Source organism: Zootermopsis nevadensis, unplaced genomic scaffold (genome assembly GCF_977971745.1).
Source record: "Zootermopsis nevadensis isolate Lab colony 2312 unplaced genomic scaffold, Znev_1.0 Znev_ptg000023l, whole genome shotgun sequence".
NCBI classification, from domain to species: Eukaryota; Metazoa; Arthropoda; class Insecta; order Blattodea; family Termopsidae; genus Zootermopsis; species Zootermopsis nevadensis.
The window spans coordinates 2,429,369-2,450,680 of NW_028259155.1; the positions used below are offsets into that span (position 1 = coordinate 2,429,369).

The 21,312-nt window shown below is 37.3% G+C and overlaps 1 protein-coding gene across 11 annotated transcripts in view; it reads left to right on the forward strand.

Annotated features, from left to right (window-relative positions):
• Positions 1-21,312, forward strand: part of LOC110839504 (uncharacterized) — a 57,111-nt gene that overhangs the window by 10,058 nt on the left and 25,741 nt on the right. For 8 of the 11 annotated variants that reach the window (XM_087354326.1, XM_087354333.1, XM_087354325.1 and 5 more), the window contains 7 exons: positions 4,602-4,741; positions 11,254-11,445; positions 16,508-16,733; positions 17,732-17,852; positions 17,962-18,145; positions 18,643-18,773; positions 19,345-19,471. In XM_087354326.1, the coding sequence (XP_087210452.1) occupies positions 4,602-4,741; positions 11,254-11,445; positions 16,508-16,733; positions 17,732-17,852; positions 17,962-18,145; positions 18,643-18,773; positions 19,345-19,471 (1,121 nt within the window). Of the gene's footprint in view, positions 1-4,601; positions 4,742-11,253; positions 11,446-16,073; positions 16,149-16,302; positions 16,400-16,507; positions 16,734-17,731; positions 17,853-17,961; positions 18,146-18,642; positions 18,774-19,344; positions 19,472-21,312 lie in introns of those variants that run through there. The other 3 variants (XM_087354328.1, XM_087354330.1, XM_087354332.1) reach the window with 3 other exon arrangements.

Here is a 21,312-nt window from a genome sequence, read left to right on the forward strand (position 1 = left end):
AACGGCAATGTTATTAAGGCCTTGGGGCGACTCGGTGTATCAGGTCATTGGCCGGGATTCCATACTTTTAGGTTCAGAGTAAATCTCGACATTCTTGTTCTAATTGTGACCTATTTACTTACTTTCATAATTTATAATAATAATAATCTTATTTTTTGTTACAAGGTTTCAGTTTTTATTTGAATAAAAATTTTCCTGGATATTATCCATCGTATAGTAAAATATAAAATATAAAACGTAAAACGACGTTTCGGAGATGGGACTCTATCTCCGTCTTCAGGTTCCTACACAGTTGGGCTCACTAGATAGAGCTAATCCTGAAGACGGAGATAGAGCCCCATCTCCGAAACGTCGTTTTACGTTTTATATTTTACTAGACGATGGATAATATCCAGGAAAATTTTTATTCAAATGACTCTTCACCATTGTCAAGAAATTTTAGATTTTAGTTGTATATCTAGTTTCAAATTCTTTACGAATATTTATTTAAAAAATTATATAACCGATCTTAAGATGATAATATTTATGGGTGGGGGAAATATCCATACCAGGAATTAAAACTGTGACTCACGAGTTCTTAATAGGAGTTCTGGTAAGTTCACTGGGACATTAACTGTAACTCTGACGATGTCATATGCAAAGATTTGTCTTCTGGTTTTTGGGTTGTTGACTTCATTAAACCTCTCACAGCTTCCAGTGAAGAGTGGATCGAAACATGAACAGAATCCCTAGATTATATTCCTCTATAAAAGATATTGATGTCATGTGCCAGGTTTCTAAACGTCGTCTCTGTCGACTAAACGAGTTATAGACTCAATGCAATACAATGACAGTAAGTATGGTCTAGGCAGGATTTACGAATGAGTCAACACAATGAGTTATTCCTTGTCAGCGAGTTTTTCTTCAGGCATAAGACAGCCAGGATCATTTCCTGTCAAACGTAATGAAGCAACAAGGAAACAAAGTGACCTACAGTATCGTTATGTCTGGGCTCTCCATGTTTTGACGTGGATCTTGTTATATAATCTGTCACGTTGGAAGCGTAGAAAAAGAATATAATTCCCTGTCTTAGGGAACTGTAAAAATGGGTTTAAGTTGATGGTGAAATTAAGGGGCGAAGTTAATTCAAGAAATTATGCTGCCTTGATGTTGAGAATCTACGTCTTCTCGTCTCGTGTCTGAAATCCTGAATATACAAATAAGACATGAAAATAAAAAAAAATGTTTTATCCATGTAGACGAATGTGAAAAATTCTGAGGACAGCACAAAATTTGAGTACAAAGAACTTGGAGGAATGTTTAAACAAAGAGAAACGAATTCAATAGAAATAAAAACAAAGGATGTGATGAGGAACTTCACAGTCTGCACTTTTTATCCAATAGTCTATCGGTTTGAGAATAAATATGACTTATCCAAGATATGTAACACGCGTGACAGTTAAACAAATTGTATTTCACTGGGGACCTAAGGCTCAAACCTTGCCTATGTCGTGCAGTTGAGTAGCCCTACCTCTGATGGTAAGGATATTGAAATCAAGGAAGATGAGTTAGAATATAAATTATGGACACAGGCCATTTCCGAGGACGTCTGTAGAAATCGACCTGAAGACACACTACGATATGGGATAGGGGTATTATATTACATTATTTCAGGGTAGCGGTTAGAACGCTGGCCTTGTAATCCTGGGGTCTCGGGTTCCATTCCCGGCGGTGCCCGAATTTATAACTTGTGTTGGGCAAGGCCGTGGTCTAGGCAACACGGAGTTTTCCTCAGTGGCATCCCAACAATTACTCCATTCACACACAGAAGAAGGCAGTGGCAAACCACTTCTGGATCATCTGCCAAGAACGTATATGAACATGTCCCAGTCCGAGAAAAGGATGGAAGGATCCTGTTCAGATGGACCTGTCGTCAGACAGAACACTAAATAATAATAAAAAATTAGAGTATTTCGCGTCGCATATTTCTGGATGCCCTGTAGTTGAGGTAAATCATCTGAATCTATCTGCAAGTCATCCTGTCTTCTACGCTACGAATTTCCGCATTGGCGAGGCGAATATCTTAGTTTCAATAGTTCCGTGACTGCTCGTAACGGTGCAGAGATTTGCTCGTCTTCATATTGAAGGGTCCACGGATTGAATTTTGCGTGGGATGACGCAGGTATCACAAGATTGTTCGTGGTTTCCGGTAGTTCCTCAAATTTAACTCAGGAGTCGCTTTATAGAACTGGTTCCTTCTTGTGAAGATAAGATTGATTGGAAAATGGCTATCTGTTGTCTGGGTTGTATCGCCATGTGGTGATGGAGGCGAGCAAGGACCTCTGAAACGTCGAGAAACTTCTACCAGAAGACAGACGTCTTCGGATGTATCTACTTATCACGTGTTCCCGAACACCTTCAGTCTGTGTTCTTCCCTTGAGCTGAGGGGGGCCAAGTTTTATATCAATACAAAATCACTCAAAATTATAGTTTTGTGTATTTGAAATTTTTACGATCTGTCATACGAGTTGGGAAATAAACCGAGTGGTTTAAATCTGCTATAAATAGACCACGTCCGCCTTCAAGCGCGTTTTTCCGTGTTGCATTAATTTTTACGTTTCGTTACAGAATCCGCTCCACGATTGTATATAATAGACGATTTAGTGGGAGTCCTATAGAGCAGTGGTATTCAAATTTTTTTGCTCGCGTACCCCCAGATATAATTTCTCTTCAACTTTGTACCCCAAAAAGTTGTTGGTGTATAATTCAAGTTATACGTAGTATATAATCTACATCTAAAATAAATAAATTAAATTACATTACTGATTATTCAGTGTTTATCATAAAATAATATTTCTTTTAAATTTCACGTACCCCCTAAGATGTCTTCTCGTACCCCCAGATATAATTTCTCTTCAACTTTGTACCCCCAAAGTCGTTGGTGTATAATTCAAGTTAAACATAGTATATAATATACATCTAAAATAAATTAAATAAATTACATTACTGATTATTCAGTGTTTATCATAAAATAATATATATTTTTTTAAAAATTTCACGTACCCCCTAAGATGTCTTCGCGTACCCCCAGATATAATTTCTCTTCAACTTTGTAACCCCAAAGTTGTTGGTGTATAATTCGAGTTATACGTAGTATATAATCTACATCTAAAATAAATTAAATAAATTACATTACTGATTATTCAGTGTTTATCATAAAATAATATTTCTTTTAAATTTCACGTACCCCCTAAGATGTCTTCGCGTACCCCAGGTTGAATACCACTGCTATAGGATAAATCTGCCGTGATCTACTTTAGTGTACTCTTGTATTGTTAAAGCATTCGTGTTTAATGACTAACGATACTCACCACAAAAAAAAGGCTAGGTCTCGTACGAGAGTTCCATAATTTTCGCACAAGTCTTTCGTAACGAGGCTTACATTTTCTGCGTATTCTCTGAATGTCTGATCACGCTTTGAATTATAGAAAACATTTGCAATAAATGGACGCTGTTGAAGAAGTACTAGATTCGTTAGATTGATTGTCGAGTTTCTTAAAGATGTTGTTTGACGACATCCGAAATTCCAAGTGCTCTCTTTGGGACAGTTCAGTAATTAGAGCTGTGTGTTATGAGAGGCAATTTTCTCGTATTTTGCTACTTCTGAGGATAGTGAGGCTGTCGAGACATTAAACTACTCCTGCGTGACTACTTTGTTCCAAATATATCTACTGTAGGCACTCGTATTCCCTCTGCAGTTTATGTAATAATTACACCCACGTGGCGTGATCGCCAGACTCGTTGTGATGTTCTGGGATCTACCACGAGAATTGGGTTATAAAATACAGACGTGTTGCCCGAATATTACTGTCTACTGCTTAAGTCTTGCTTATTATTTAACCCTTTGAAGCCGAAGATCGTCTGAATATTATTTATGAATTCAGTCCGTACCGCGAAGAAAACACTACACCTCACCATTACGAAAATCAGCTGGTTAACCCTTTGAAGACGAAGGTTGTCTGAATATTATTTATGAATTCAGTCCGTACCGCGAAGAAAACACTACACCTCACCATTACGAAAATCAGCTGGTTAACCCTTTGAAGACGAAGATCGTCTGAATATTATTTATGAATTCAGTCCGTACCGCGAAGAAAACACTACACCTCACCATTACGAAAATCAGCTGGTTAACCCTTTGAAGACGAAGATCGTCTGAATATTATTTATGAATTCAGTCCGTACCGCGAAGAAAACACTACACCTCACCATTACGAAAATCAGCTGGTTAACCCTTTGAAGACGAAGATCGTCTGAATATTATTTATGAATTCAGTCCGTACCGCGAAGAAAACACTACACCTCACCATTACGAAAATCAGCTGGTTAACCCTTTGAAGCCGAAGCTCGTCTTCATAATATTTACGAATCCAGACCGTACCGCGAAGAAAACACTTCACTTAACCATTAGAAGTCGAATCAGGCGATACCACATAAGATTTAACAAAAGAACATCCCGGTCAAAGCCTTAATGGGGTATCAGGTTCTGTTCTGTTCCCAGTAGCTGGTGATTCTGATTTTGTAGGATTTTAGTGGACCTGACAATGTGATGTTGGTTACAGTGCCGAGGTTCGAACCGGCTTTACCCCGCAGAAAGAAGCACCCCGAATTGGCCTACAAGACGCATGAGTTTATGGCGATGTCTGAAGCAGGCGGATCGGATGACTCCTTGGAATCTGCAGTTACGTTCGATCGTGCCAGGGTAAGTATGTTCTAAGTAGGATCTGAGGTTTTCACGGCGATGACTTCGAAGATGGTTGTCTTCTGGGTGGTAGAAGCAAGGGCCTCTGAAACTTTGGTAAACTTCTCTACCAGACTACACAGTGCTATACAACCCAGAGGACAGCCATCTATGTGTCATCTGCTATTCGTGTTTGAAACGATGTAAAGAAATATTTGTTTTTTAGAATCGAGAGGAATAGTTCTTAATCCGTCTGACATTTTGTTGTCTGGAATTCTTTTCTCAAGGACAGAAATTTAAGCAGGACAAACCCTTGTAAAAAAAAAATTTCCCTCACAAATCGTACAACATGAATGCTCCTTATACAATATCGTAAAAATATTAGGTATATATATATATATATAAACTGCGTTAATTTCGTATTAATATTCCACTCCATCTTGTTTTTCAAGTCGATTTGATCATCTCAATAATATTTGTTGTTGTAAAAATTACATAAATTCTAATTATAGTATTTTCTCCAGTATATATTAAATCTTGTCCGTCTAATCACAATAATTCTTATTAAATATTAAAATATTACAATAATTAACATTTAAAATATTTCCAGCTTACTGTCAATCCATCTCTCTTATTTCGAGATATTTTCGTAAGCACCCTGTTATCAAACACCCTCAAGATACCGTTTCACTTCTCTAATGACTTGATCGCCAACAAATCTTAACCAATCGGCGTCCGAATTTAAGTTTCAGTTTCTGACGTCCGGTTTGATCCGGTGATGATCGCGGATTCGAAGGGAATATTATTCACGAGTGCTTGTGTGACGTAATTGGTCTCATCCGCTCCACTCAGATTATATTAGTCGGCTCCCCGGTCTTTGAGTGTATTTGAGCTGGAGTCAACCTTTGAACTTTTGCTTCGGAATATATTTTGAACTCAAGAACAAGTGCATAGGTGTACAATTCTACTCAGTAGACAGCGTAGCAAAGTTTATAAAATTTGTAAACATTTGAGACAAATACGAAGTTGACGTTCGCCCACGTCAGGTGTTTTAATCGAAAGTATTACGTCATAGAAGTTTTTAAAAAAAAATACGCTGTATCATCACGTTAACTGCAGTAAGAATTTGCTTCTGTGTGTAACTTAACCTCCTGTAAAATGAACTATTTTTTATTGTTTAATTTTATGAGTAGTAAATTGATCCTGCGTCCGTCTTTATTGCCGAAGTAGCTCGTGCTCGAAGTGTTCTTTGGGTGTAGTCACTACGAAAAGATTTACGAGCCTTTGCTTTATAGAACATCTCGCCACATTAGTCTTATGGACTTTGGAATCATGCAACGTTGTTTATATTACATTGACTAAAATTATTTGTCTTGCAAAAAAAAAAAATAGAACTTATATTTGGCAACTTTCTGAAGATATTATTATTTATTTCGAAAATCGATTTTTTTTTTTTTGTGCAATGAAATTTTGCTGAAATGTGAGACTCGAGTGGAATTTAAATTAATAAAATGATACAGTGACTTTAATTAGGCTTAATGTATTGTAAATTACCCCGTATAAATCACTGTTAAAATATTTTTATGTTGGACGACGTCAATATCTGACGACTTGTAACTCTTCTACTCCTTAAAGTGTTTTGTTATCGTATTTGACCGTTCGGCGATGTTTAGAATTTTTTCCCGCTGTGATGAGATGAGGGTATAGATCAGTGATATTCAAACTTTTTTGTTCGCGTACCCCCCATATATAATTTCTCTTCAATTTTGTACCCCCAAAGTTGTTGGTGTATAATTCAAGTTATACATAGTATATAATCTATACATCTAAAATAAATTAAATAAATTATATTACTGATTATTCGGTGTTTATCGTAAAATAATATTTTTTTTAAATTTCACGTAACCCCTAAGATGTCTTCGCGTACCCCCAGATATAATTTCTCTTCAACTTTGTACCCCCAAAGTTGTTGGTGTATAATTCAAGTTATACGTAGTATATAATCTACATCTAAAATAAATTAAATAAATTACATTACTGATTATTCAGTGTTTATCATAAAATAATATATATTTTTTTTAAATTTCGCGTACCCCCTAAGATGTCTTCGCGTACCCCAGGATGAATACGACTGGTATAGATGACTGGTACAAGGCGTCTACAGTTTCATATACGACCTAAACCCAGTATCCGTTTTGTCAGATACTAAACGTTTGTATTTTGTTGAAGCTGATCGAAAGGAAAATTATGCTGAAAAGAATATGGCTGTCTTCTGGGTTGTTGCGTCGCGTAGTCTGGTAGAAGTTTACCGACGTTTCAGAGGTCCTTGCTGCCTCCATCGTCGATAAACTTCTACCAGATTACGCGACTCAACAACCCAGAAGACAGCCATATTCTGGCCCGTTACACGATTTAATCACTCACCTGTAGCCACTTCCAATCTATTGAGTAAATTTACTGCCAAGCGGTCGTTGTGTCAGTGTGTATTTTCCTGCAAAAACCCGTTATTTAGGTGTCGAAACCGTCTTTTACGTTCCTGGCATTAGCCAGTAATAATCACTGCACTCCACCTGCAAAAGACAGCAGACGAGCGATGTCTTAAAAGCGATGTAGCTGACTGGAATCAGAAATGAATGGGAAAAAGTCGAAATCTACTGAAACCTAAGGCAATTTAATGACCTAATCTATAAACCTTACCTTAATAGCCACGGTGGTCTAGCGGTTAGAACGTTGGCCTTGTAATCCTGGGGGTCTCGGGTTCGATTCCCGGTGGTGCCCGAATTTATAACTTGTGTTGGGCAAGGCCGTGGTCTAGGCAACACGGAGTTTTCCTCCGTGGCATCCCAACAATTACTCCATTCACACACAGAAGAAGGCAATGGCAAACCACTTCTGGATCATCTGCCAAGAACGTATATGAACAGGTCCCAGTCCGAGAAAAGGATGGAAGGATCCTGTTCATATGGACCTGTCGTCAGACACAACACTAAATAATAATAAGATGAGGTGGTCTAGCGGTTAGAACGCTGGCCTTGTAATCCTGGGGTCTCGGGTTCGATTCCCGCCGGTGCCCGAATTTATAACTTGTGTTGGGCAAGGCCGTGGTCTAGGCAACACGGAGTTTTCCTCCGGGGGCTTCCCCGGTTTCTCCGTGGCATCCCAACAATTACTCCATTCACACACAGAAGAAGGCAATGGCAAACCACTTCTGGATCATCTGCCAAGAACGTATATGAACAGGTCCCAGTCCGAGAAAAGGATGGAAGGATCCTGTTCATATGGACCTGTCGTCAGACACAACACTAAATAAATTTATATAAATAAATAATAATCTCACGTCTTCGTGCATTTTCTGTGTTCTAAAGTGATCGTAAGTGAAATGGCTAGAATGAAGATTTAACAATCCTTTATTTAGGTGGAACTTCGTAAAAATGTACAAGATTCCCTTTTAAATTTGCCATATTATTTTCTGTGCAGCCATTTCTGAAGTACACTAATAGACTTACATGCCTTGATCCGATGTATCACCAACTGCTGTCCGCCATAGCTCGTTACTAGCCACACCGGCTTCGAGTTCTTGAATCGGAATTTCTGTGATCGATTTAAATCCGCGAGAAAAAGAAACCGGGACAATTCGAGATTTCAGGCAGACGTTTCGGAGGTCGTTATTGCCTCTATAATCAGGGATGTGGGTACAGTCAGTCGCCCTGATGATGGATTCAGCAGGCGTTTGCAGATTACGAGGCAAAGTTTCTCCTTGAGAACCTTAAAATCTCGCCTCTGAATTCTTTGCCGATGGACTTTATCATTTGTCAGCGTTTTTGTTTTACAAAGTCTTAAAGATGTTAAACCTTTAATATCGAATTATCTCGGATGATGGATCTTCCTTCGTCTTCGAGGTAAAATAGGGATTTTCGATCGAGAATACTCGGTCTACTGAATGTAAGGACCCAACTGAATAGCTGTCTCACCCCACGCCTCTTACATGACGACGAAGGAAGATCCATTCTTCGAAACGGAGTGATCTCTAAGGCTTCGGGGTTTTAATACATAAAACAGCTGATGATGAACAAGGACCAAAAGGAAGAAATAAGAATCTTACAAGTTTGAAACCTGCCGAATTCTTCTTAAAGCGTCGTGCTTGAAGGTTGAGTGACCGAGTATTCTGATGTGGTGGATTGCACTTATATTTGGGGAGTCCCGAGTTCTAATCTCGTAATCTGACTATTCTGACAGGTATTTCTAAGGCTCGCGGTATCGTGATAAACACTTTACTGGGTTTATACACTGCTACTGTTAGTAAAATACAATGCGTAGACTTTACAGAAGAAAAATTATTATTTATTTTATTATCTTTGCTACTTGTGAGAGGTATTTAATTATTTTTATATCTTTGCAGTTTTCTCATATTTTATACTAGCAGAATGCAAGCAGTGTTACTGTGGGTAAATCTGACAAATGATTTCATTTGTTCCCTATATTTATCTCCCGATAGCCTTTCATAGAAAAAGCCACGGTGGTCTAGCGGTTAGAACGCTGGCCTTGTAATCCTGGGGTCTCGGGTTCGATTCCCGGCGGTGCCCGAATTTATAACTTGTGTTGGGCAAGGCCGTGGTCTAGGCAACACGGAGTTTTCCTCCGTGGCATCCCAACAATTACTCCATTCACACACAGAAGAAGGCAATGGCAAACCACTTCTGGATCATCTGCCAAGAACGTATATGAACAGGTCCCAGTCCGAGAAAAGGATGGAAGGATCCTGTTCATATGGACCTGTCGTCAGACAGAACACTAAATAAATAATAAATAGCCTTCCATAGCTCTGATCATTTGATAATTATCTTTTAATATCATCGAAAAAAGTATTTTTGAACCCAATGTCTTCATCGGGACTCGAAACCAGGATAGGTTTTTGGTTTATGGAATTTTTGCCTGTAATCTCCTCGCTGAAAGAAATCACCTTTGGTCTTGTCGTACTTATTTTCCGAGCTACAGGAACAACGCTTATCGAGAATCGAACTCAAGACAATTTTTCGGAGTTTGACATTGATAAAATATCTTCATTGACTCGAGGAATCAAGCTTTTCAAGTTTGGTGCAGATTGGTTTAACCGTTCTCGACTTATATGTTGAACACACACGCAATTTCGATTTTATGTACCAGACGTGTCTGGTTTTGAAAATGACGCAGAGGTCAGTCAACAAACACGATGCATTATGAAACCTTAATTTGAGAGTCCTGGGCTCCAGAGACTGAAGTCAAGGAGATTCAAGACGTCTCCACTCTCATCCGATTTGTTCGTCTGGACTAACCGTGCGTCCTCGACGGGGATCGATCCGTAGACAAGAACAGGGACTGCAGGATCGTGGTGGGGTTAACGCTCGGGGGTCTGAGGCCATCGGATTTACACACGGTCTTATCCTGTCTTACCTCACTTGAAGAGACATATTGTTATCTTAAAAAAAACTCGGTTCTCAGTTTAGGTTCCTGTATATTGCGTGAGAACCTGAAATCACACCAACAAAACAACACGACATGATTGGTCGTTTAGAAAGATTAAAACTACAAATATCTCGCTGGCAAATTTTCAGACTGAACTTTCATGTTATTGGGCGTGTGTTCCCCATTATTTGTTTATTTGGTGAATACAAATTAATTTAACTTTTGTATTAAATGTGAATACATTTTTGACGTAAATACGTCTATAAGGAAGGGTCATTCGGCGAAAAAGTGTAACCTGGTTACCTAGGGAACGTCGTGTTTACTCGGCATTGTTGTTACCTAGGAAACGTTACATTACATTACATTCTTCTACCACAGACCCATCTTAAGCGTAACTAATTCAAGTTAAATAAGCAATGTCTTAATCAAACTTTACTCAATTGTAAAGCATGTATAAAGGAAATATTTAGAATAAAGCCAATATATAAACTTCCTTTCCGTATAGACGTATTTACGTCAAATTCTCCGGAACCGTGGTTCCACTATCAACTTTTATCTTCCGGACAAATGCATTGCTTTACAAATGACTGAAATCATCGCGTAACTCAGAGGCTTTATTGGTGCATCACAACGTTCCTAGCGACTGTGTCTATGAGAATGTATTTAAGAAGACGTCTGTCTTCTGGGTTGTCGCGTAGTCTGATAGAAGTTTACCGACGTTTCAGAGGTCCTTGCTGCCTCATGAGTCATCGTAAGCAAGGACCTCAGAAACGTCGGTAAACTTCTACCAGACTACGCGGCTCAACAACCCAGAAGACAGCCATTTTCAGACTCACCACCGTGAAAACTTCAAATCCTACAGAACGTATTTAGTGTAATCCCTTTCTGCATTGAGATCCATACTTGTTCCTGCGCCGTCAGATTCAACTTGTGATTTTATAACTGAGTTCTGTGGGGTTCGTAATTCTCAGGAGAAAATTGATATACTTGTTTGCAGACAGAAATAAAGACTGGGAACGTGGGGTCGGTGTAAGCTGATGAACCCGGTACCTTCCCTCAAACTAGGCCTTGCCTTTCTATTCATGTTGCAGTCCGAGGAACGAGGTGGGGCCCACACAAGGCCCTCTCGTCGCAGCAAGTCCGAGGGTCCCCCAACAGGCACTTCCGCTGGGGTCCCGTCTGGACCTGCTTTATCGGAGTACCGCTTACAATATATGAATATGTCTAGCCCCCCACCCCGGGCGGTGAGAAGTGACTCGGACCCCTGCGTTGACGAAGAAATGGTAGGGGACGGACAACCTGTTTCTTTGATTGGAGCCCTGCATCGTGATGCATGATTCACTTTGTTTATAAACAGACACGCATGTGAAATTTTGTAGAAATTATGTATGGGAATATTTATTTACCCCTTTAGACAGCATGAGAAAATCCGCTAACCCCCATCACCGTCCACCCCCCCCACTTCATATCGTGAGGGATAACTTGAATTTTGCATGCATGGTCATTTAGCACGTTTGATTCCATCGCTTCCATCGTATTGTCTAGTCAGTTTACTGTTGTACGTTGTTTGACATAGGGTAATGGTGGTTTTATACAGCCATGCTTACAATTATTAATATACTAGAGCAAAGCGCTCCTTTCGGAGCTCCTTTAGAGAGAGAGGCGTTAAAGTCGTGACTGTTCTGCCTCCTGTAGGGAAGGAAATGAACTCAAGTTGCCAAGTAAAGAAATGACGCGAGTGGATTGCGCTAAAGAAATGTTTGTAGAACCTAAACCATTTGTGATATGTAAAATCTGAAAACAGATATGGAAAGCTCAAGAGGTAATACGTATTTCGTACCAAATATGTCCAGATCCATCTCTTACGGTTTTCGAGAGGCGGGCGCTTAACGCCGCCAGATGCATTGAAAATTGCACACATCGGTTCATTAAAATTACAATAAATATATAAACAATTATAATTACAACAAAATACATTACAGATTCTTAAAGGTCTTTATTTACTGATCATTTTACATATAGGTTACATTACCCTTACTCTTACTATTCCTGAGGAATGAACATTTAAAGGTGACTCGGCTATGGATAACGCTGTTTGATGACGTCATTTCTTGAAGACAACGAGGAATCAGAAATTTTTATAGTAAGATATTTTTTTTTGTCGTCTTGTGTTCGATTTCTCGTTTTTACTTTTCGTGTGTTTAAGGGTTGATTAGTCAACAATTTTTGTACACGTCTTCAGTAACAGAATAACGTAGTGATTATTGTTAAACGTCACTTGTCTTGGGCGTGGTCTGGTGTTACGTGAAATGTAATCGAACATTTCATGATCTTAGCCGAATTAGTAACTGTATTTCTAGTGTTCTACGGGGAGTCTTCGGTTTCCTGATTACCCACTGAGGTCTTAAACGAATTTAAAAATAAATATTTATGCCGATATTAAACACTTTACTCTGGAATGTTTCTTGAGAAATATCTTTACTGACACAACTAACCACTAACCAGTGTAACCTGTTTATAATTGCACTCATATTATGCGCTGCTTAAGATATTTTAATATAATAGTTATTCTTTTTAATAATATATAGAAATCGCGTGACTTGTGCTCAGGGTAACTCCCGGGCTGGCACGTAATAGTAGGGGGAGGAATTATTCGTTGAAGATTGCTGTATTCTGGGGTGTTGCACCGTGTGGTTATCTGAAACGTCGGTAAACTTATACCAGACTACACGACGCAATAACCAAGACAGTCAAATTCAGACTCACCGCCTTGAAAACTTCAAATCCTTCAATTATTCGTTCCCTGGGTGTTGATATCTGTAGTCCGTGATCTCAAATAGCTGTAAATTTATTTCTATGGACGTTTTTAAAGGACAGCATCTCTATTTATACATCCACGTATTCGCGAACGATCCTGTGTTTTTTTCTCGGGTAATCGGGACTACCGAATTTCGCGAATAAAGTCGTAGACTTTTGGTCGTATATAAACGGTTCAGAAGCCACTGAACTTATATAAATAAAATATGTTATTAATTTGTCTTTGAAATTAACATCGAAGGTAAGTACAGAAAAGTGTTTTTATGAAAAATTTGCTGGGTAGTTTAAATTGATTGGCTAAAATACAGGATGTTTCATTTAAGACTCAGCGCAGATCGACGATACTGAAATCGGTACGGCCGTATTTAAGCCCTGTATCGCTCGACGAGTCTAGACCGTATACCGTTGGTTATAATGAAAGTTCCTTCATTGTCTGGTAACTATATGTACCACCTGCATCAACAATCAGTAACTCTTTATTTTTATGTTTTATAATTTTCGTGTGATTTTCATTGTAAACAGCGATTATTTCTTTAAACAGCGTTAATTAGTTTATATTCGTAACGGTGAAGTGTAGTGTTTTCTTCGCGGTACGGGCTGGATTCTTAAATGCTATTTAGACGATCTTCGGCTTCAGTGGGTTACGAAAGACCACAGAATATTAGTTTATTTGTAAAGCAGGTGGAGATGGTACAAGCTGAGAGAGTCTCGGAAACGGTGGATTATAAATCCATTATCACCGCAGAAGAATTAATTGTATTCGGTCCTCGTTAATACTTCACATCTGGCATGAGAGGTCTTTATCCTCGACGTGGAAATACGTAAAATTTCGCTTTTGATTTAACCGGAAAATTAAATTGTATATTTCGAAGCCTTGCGTCTAACAGAGTTGTCAGAACATTTCCTACATTCAGTACGATTTATTTGACTGATAATATACGCGAGTTTGCACAGAATTTTTTTTTTCCGGGCGTATGCAGTTTTTGTAAATCAGATACAGAAACTGTGTCAGTTTGCAGAACTCACTTCTCCCTTCCACTATATAAAATCAATATAATGCATTATATAGGCGGTACAGGGTGGCTCATAAGTAATTACATCTTTTATACTTGCTGTATCCAAAGTGGGCGAGAGCTCTTAGTTTTATGACGATATCGGTGGCGTGGGTGTGGAAATGTATCGATAAGTGTGTTCGATAGGTATTCGAGAAAAAAAATAAGTATTTATCGTAAATAACACTTAAGTAACATGCACAACCTTTTACAAACACCCTACCAATACGAATAACTTCAGATTTAACTTTGTGTGTATCTTTTTATGTATTCACTTTGTTATTTATTTTGTTTCATTTCATTTATGACGTATTTTTGTTGATTTGTGTTCAAATGACAACATATTAAGAGATGTCCTCTCTAATATCATCCTGAATGTTACGTGTATGTGCACTTTTTATTAAAACTGCTATGAAATATTTCAAATAGACGCGTTTTTGAGGAAATACTCCAGTGTGCAGTAGAAATTGATAGGTGATAATAGTTCCAAATATATGCAAATAATCAGTAATTTTATTTGAATCTACGTTCGAAATTTTTTTTTTAAATTATAGTGGCAGTTTCTTACGTTCACTGATATATCAACAACAAAAATTTAATATTTTTTTTTTTTACGATTCTGTTCGCCAGAAGGCTTAATTCGTAAAAGTCGAACAAGAGCAGGTTTGTGTAATACGTTTATTATTCGTGCATTTATTATACCGACACTTGGCGAAGCCATTTTAAAACATGGGAATTCTCAAGGCTTCCAAGAGCATTACTAAAGAACTCGAAGCCTTTCTGCGGATTTTACGTCAGAGCTGATGGATTTTTGTTTGATCTTGGTTTATAGACCTATTGACTGCTTTGAGATCGTTTGTAATTGTCACAGTGATTTTCCCCACAACGTAATCCTTGATGGATCTTTTATTATTTAACGCGTGTAAGTTTCAGATATATTTTTGTGTCGAAAGATGCGAGCGGTTGCCGTTGTGTCGTAAGTGGACCGAAACATGAAAAATGTTATCCCGAAATTCGCCAGGAATGAACTATGGAGAAACGCGAAAACCAGTCATGATATTTGTATCTTATATGCGTCATGTTTGTGTTTGATTAAATATATTTATTTTGTACAGTCTATACACAAACGTTTGAAATTTATTGGTGTTGTAAAAATTATATAATATTAAAACATTTTATTGTGTAAAATATTATATTAGCGCTCTTAATCGTAAATACGATTTTACATTATATTACCCGTCGAAACATGTCGTTTTAATAAAAGCGCTAAAAAATATAATGTAAAATCGTATTTACGATTAAGAGCGCTAATATAATATTTTACACAATAAAATGTTTTAATATTATATAATTTTTACAACACCAATAAACTTCAAACGTTTGTGTATAGACTGTACAAAATAAATATATTCAGTCATGATATGTTTTATCTAAGCTGTTATTTAATTTCGTATTGTATTTGTATTATGACACGTTCTACATCTGAAGATGGTTGTCTCCTGGGTTGTTGTGGCGTGTAGTCTGGTTGAGGTTAAACTACACTACACGGCGCGACAACCCGGAAGTCAGCCATCTTTAGACTCACCTCCGTGAAAACCTCAGATCCTAGTACGTTCTATTTCTATGGAATTTAAATAAATTCAATTATGTTCTAACCCTTGTGTATGACACTGACGTAGCTTAGGCCTACGTAGTTCTTCCCCAACGATTTTCATAGTTGTCAGACACGTTTTGAGCGTGACAATGAAATAGATGTGTTTTGTCTTTGTTATATAGAATATATAAAAATTCTGATTCATTACTGCACGTCAATTTGGTTTTGAATGCCGAGATACATTGGTTTAATTTTTGTATTACGAATTCTCATTCGTTATCTGTGAATTGTCAGCGGTTGTAGTCTCTGTGATATCTACCATTTCCGTATCTGCTGTCGTTCTGTTTCGCGCTCGATTCATCGTATTAATTTTCTGGAGCAGTGTTGCTGTTATTCATTTTCGTAGTTGAGGATTATCCGAACGTAGATGTCACAGAACAGATTGTATTTTGTTTCGTAGTTGATTTTGCGAACACCTTTGCCAGGGCGCGTCCTCAGATTATGGACGCAGGCATTAGAGAAGGTATGTACCGCCATCTTGTGTGTCTGGGCGTTGAATAATATTTTCTCGCAGTTTTGAAAGCAGTATTTTGATTATTCTTACACGGGGTTTCGGACATTTTTATGGCAGGCTGTTGTGAACAGGGTAATGAACCTTTGGCACACTTGAAAGTCTGAACATTTCTTGACACGCTGAGTGACTATTAGCTTCTCAAGGATTCTGTTTACTTTACAACACTCTGATTACGTGTGGGTGTAGGCGATCTTTCGGAGGTCAGTATCGCTTCTTCTGTAGCCTAAACTTTGACGACTGACGAGATTACTTAGATGAAAACCTTCTGGTGGGAAGACCAACATTGGAATCCATGTGTGTGTGTGCAGATGATCACCAGTTACCCTCCACCTGCCCCAACCGGTCCGCTTAGCAATGCTATCCCGCGGAACAACACCGAGTACCGTCTGCAGTTCGCGTGGCCACGTGGGGGCAGAGGACGGAGCTCCCAAGACGTGAAGACCTCTAGTGCGGGTGGTCCACCCCGCAAATCCCTCTCGATGGGGGCCATTCGACCCGTCCCTGTCCACAAGAAGCTCGGTGTTGATTTCGAAGGTCAGTCCATTTTTACAATCGATCAAATCGAAAATATAGGCTTATTTGTTTATATTTCGTTTTGTCGGTACAAATAGGCGTGTGTGTGTGTGAAGTAACTTTTTCGTACCAGAAATTTTAGTAGCATGTCTAAACCTTGGTTCATATTGCAGGACGATAAAACTTATGTGTGTTTTTGTATTAAGCGGAATTTGAGATTTTTCTTACGACCAGAAACCTGGTACTTGTTGTAAATCAGAATTTTAATATTTCGATTATTTCGAGTCTTTACTTCCAGCTAAAAACGAACGGAAGATATTTCATTGTAAGTTTTATCCATTGTTTGGTATTTAAAGAATATTTATCGCGTATTTAGCTAAATAAATGTGAATCTCGACTTTATTTGTTGGAAGAAATGTGACATCACGTTGGATTTTATGGTTGTCTATGGATGTGAAGTAGAATTGTTCATGGAAGTCCTCGGCTGTATATTTTATAAGCTAAATCCTCTTTTGATACTTTTATTATTCGACGTATTTATACGCTGTTTATACTTTGGGAAGAGGTACTTTAGTGTTTATTTGCATATTGCTAGATAATACGTTAAACAATTTACGTGTTTCTTATATGCATTTTATAGATAAGCATTTAAAATGGAGTATCGAACACGCGCAGTTAGGTATTATTTTATGGAAATATGAGTTCTCAAATTGAACAAGGGAAATGCCAATATATGTTATTGAGTTTATTCGTAAATTTGAAATTAATTTTATTCAGACGGGTTGAAAGGAAACACGCAAAGCGAATAGTGTTTATTGGATTTATATTAGAGATTATTTTGCAGGGTTACTAAAAGTTAAATTTTCATATTTCTGTCCAAATGAAAGTAGGTGTTGAAATGTGTTTTTGACGTAAGTAATTTTCTAAGGAAATCTGAATATTTTTGCACATTATGTAATGATTTTCGTCTAGTGAATGCTTAATTTACCTCATGCCAGCCACAATTTCCATTGATTCAGGGGTTTCTGAGTTGGAGCCTCTTGTAGCTTCAGAATTGACGGATAAAGCACATGACGAATTACGAGGGGAACAGAAGATTCAGCATGAAATTTTGAGTAAAGAGGAGAAACCCCGACGCAGGTAAGATATGCAAGTGCGTCGTTAATGATAATGAAAGAGTTCGTCTTTAGTTTTATAATTTGCGGTAACAAAAGTGCAATTTTTTAAGCTAAATACTTCGATGCTCTAGGAAGGAGATTAAGACAGAATACAAGAAGAAATTCCGTCCATTCTCACAGTATGATTATGTAGAAGGAAAGTACCTCAGGAAGACTGATGCTGTTCACTTACCTGAGGCGATGCCTGAACTGCCACAAAATGACTCCTGGTATCGAGAAGTTTTGGAGTTACGTAAAAAGGCTGGCGAATACAAGGTAAGTTGTTTCTTGTTATCCAGTAATTCACTGATAAGTGTATAATTTATTTCAAATTAACAATATTCCTGAATTGATTTGTGTAATTTTCCATTTCGTAAAATACAATAAATATCCGCTTTAATTAAAATATTGCGTATTATACCATTATCAAATCAAAATTATTTTGGTTTACCATATTATAAATTCACAACTAATCATGTTACGTAATCACTTCTCATGAAGCGAACTTTTCAGTTATGATTTTATTAATTGTGTTTTATAACAGTAATGATGAATAAATTTTGGAGGTAAGTGAAAATGAATGTCTTTTCTAGTTTTTCTTACGTAAACCAGTCGAAAAATGACATCGTGTTATAAAGTGTTATTGGAAATCATCCCTGTTTAGTGGAAGAAGTCGGACGACTTTCCAGAATTCGAGGTTATGTTTTTAAATGCGTAAATTATACGTAACTTTATTCGCTGTGTTGAGGGTGTGATGTAACTGTTGACTGCAGCACCGAGGGTGGGGGTCAGAGCTAGTGCCTGAGCATATAGCTGACCTGTACAACAAACAGATGGCACTCTGGGAACAAGTATCTCGTCGCAGTTCCCTGTCGGCTCTGTCTCTGGCCGCCATTACTCCCAGGTACGCTCTTTTGTGTTGATGTTTATAGGTTATGTTAGTTTTAGTGAATGATTTGTAACTTTTTTTTTTTTTTTTGGTAAATCATTTTGCTGCTAGTTAATGGAAATAACAATAAATATTATGGATTATTATTATTATTATTTGGTGAGTACTAGATTATATGATAATTTACGTATTTGAAGTAATATTGGTACAATTGAATGGATTTAAAATAATGTCGTAATCCTTGGTGGAATTGATGAAAATTATGTGAGATTTCAAATTTATAAGGAATAATTACAGTGTAAACGTATCCGTGGTAGTTTAGTTAATTAAACTTGTGGAATTATTAGCTTATTGTGTTAATTACATCGGGTAAAGTATTGTTTTATTAGCATTTTGTCACCTGCATTTCAGAGTTCATGTAACAGCAGTGTAAATTTCTTCGTTAAGATGATTCTTTAAATACATTATATTTTTCGTGTAATGAGAAAAAGGTAGACAGATTTACATTGGATTGTACACAAAAGACTGTGAAGCAGGCATGAAAGTTTTGCGAGGAAATCGGTATGCAATATGTCCGCTCTTCCAGGTCTATCTCTAAGGAAGAAAAAGAGAAGGAAAATAATAAGAAGAGTTCTCCTACTAAACCTATGTCAAGTCGCCCATTGAGGCCTTCCACTGCCCCAGACAAAGTTCAGGAGAATGATAAGAAAAAGGTGAGATATACGTCAGTGTTCAAGAACTTGGGAGATAAGTCGCTGAAATGAAATAAAAATTTATTGATGTCACATTTGTGATGAACGTGTGAAAACTACGTCACATTTTCAGGGTCCAATAAACAGTATTTGAATGAGATTATTGTAGAAACTTCAGTCGCGTGAGAAAGAGACAGATTACATAAAAAGAAATGTGGTACATTTTTACACAAGGCACGTATACATTTATCCCCTAATTTTATCAGACTATACTCTTATCTATCTGTAGAAACATTTTAATAATTATGCCTTCAATTGTATAATTTCTGTAGCGCTGATTTACTTAGGGCAATCAAAAAGTTCCCGGAATTGTGGTACAACACTGTAATGGTAGGAAATATGGCAACGTTTACCTAATCACCTTCAAAGTAGGACCATTGCCATTGTTGGAAGCACCGACGGAAGGCTTCGTTTGGAATCTTCCGGAGGTAAACGTTGCCATATTTCCTACCATTACAGTGCTGTACCACAATTCCGGGAACTTTTTGACTGCCCCTCGTATAACCTCTAAACACGCAAGTGAACCTTGCCCGTATGATAATGGATGCTGGTCCACTTTTATTTTGATCTTACGTGTAATATATCTGTTATTAACAGTTCAAAGTAAGCTAAATACATTTTATGAAAAGTATTGATAAATATTTTACTGTCAGAGAAGTACAGTCACGTTACCAGCTTGAAAATTGCTGTGCCATTTTTATTTTCGTGATGTCAAATGAATATTGTGACAGTTCCATTACTTAATGACAGAACTTAAAACGTTAAAATTAATTTAAACTTATATCATTGCTCCAGTAGATGTGAACTAACAGCATTACTAAGATGGTGATAGCAGTATTTAATCATTCATTGTTATTTATAATATGACCTTGTTGATGTTTGCGAGATAACATTATGCATTTTTGTATAATAGTATATCTGTGCTTTATACGTGTAACATTTTCTGCATTGTTGGAAGATATTGATAGTGTGAGATAGTGACAGTGGCCATTATTATTGGAAATTCTTGAAAGTGTGTGTGTGTAATGACAAACAATAAAATTCTTACTTCAGTGACCAACTGACTTTTTCTAGAGAAACTGTTTCTCTTTCAGCAAAATAACACCATCTTTAAAGTAAACATCTTATGCATGTTAACAAAGAATGCTATTTATCTAAAGGCTTAAATTATCATAGTTCCTAGTCACATTTGTGTTATGATTGTTTATAGTTTATTTTTTTAAACGTGAGTGAGCGTAGATCATCACTCACAACATTCACTAATTGTTGTCTGAGTCGCTGCCAGGATTGTTAAAAGACCACAAGTCTAGGTACCCTGACAGCGCTTTGAACAGCTTGAAGTAATTTAATAACCAAATTCTGTAGGGTTCTGACTATGGTGTGATACAGTCAGGTTTATAGGGTTTCTGGACTTTGTCCATTGTCCAGGTTAGAATGTATGTGACGCTTCGAATGCTGTTTTTGGAGCACGGTACGCATCTTAACCTTTGACGATGAACAAAGCTCAAAAAACCCAACAAATTCGAATTTAATAACTATTTAAAATGTCAGTTATACAGATAAAAATACTGAAACATATAAACATTTTACCAGATTTACTTTAATTTTGGCCACTAATTTTATTATCCATTTTCTGAGACGTTATTAAAAATTATTCATCTTACTTAAAAGGGAATAGCAGTGGAGCAAATTATTTTATGTTGTATAATAGAAGCATGAGCCCTGCATGCTGTGGCTTTTAATGCATGTTAATGTTATCATTGCAGTATTGGTTACTGCAAAGTAATTTTAGTTTTATTAAG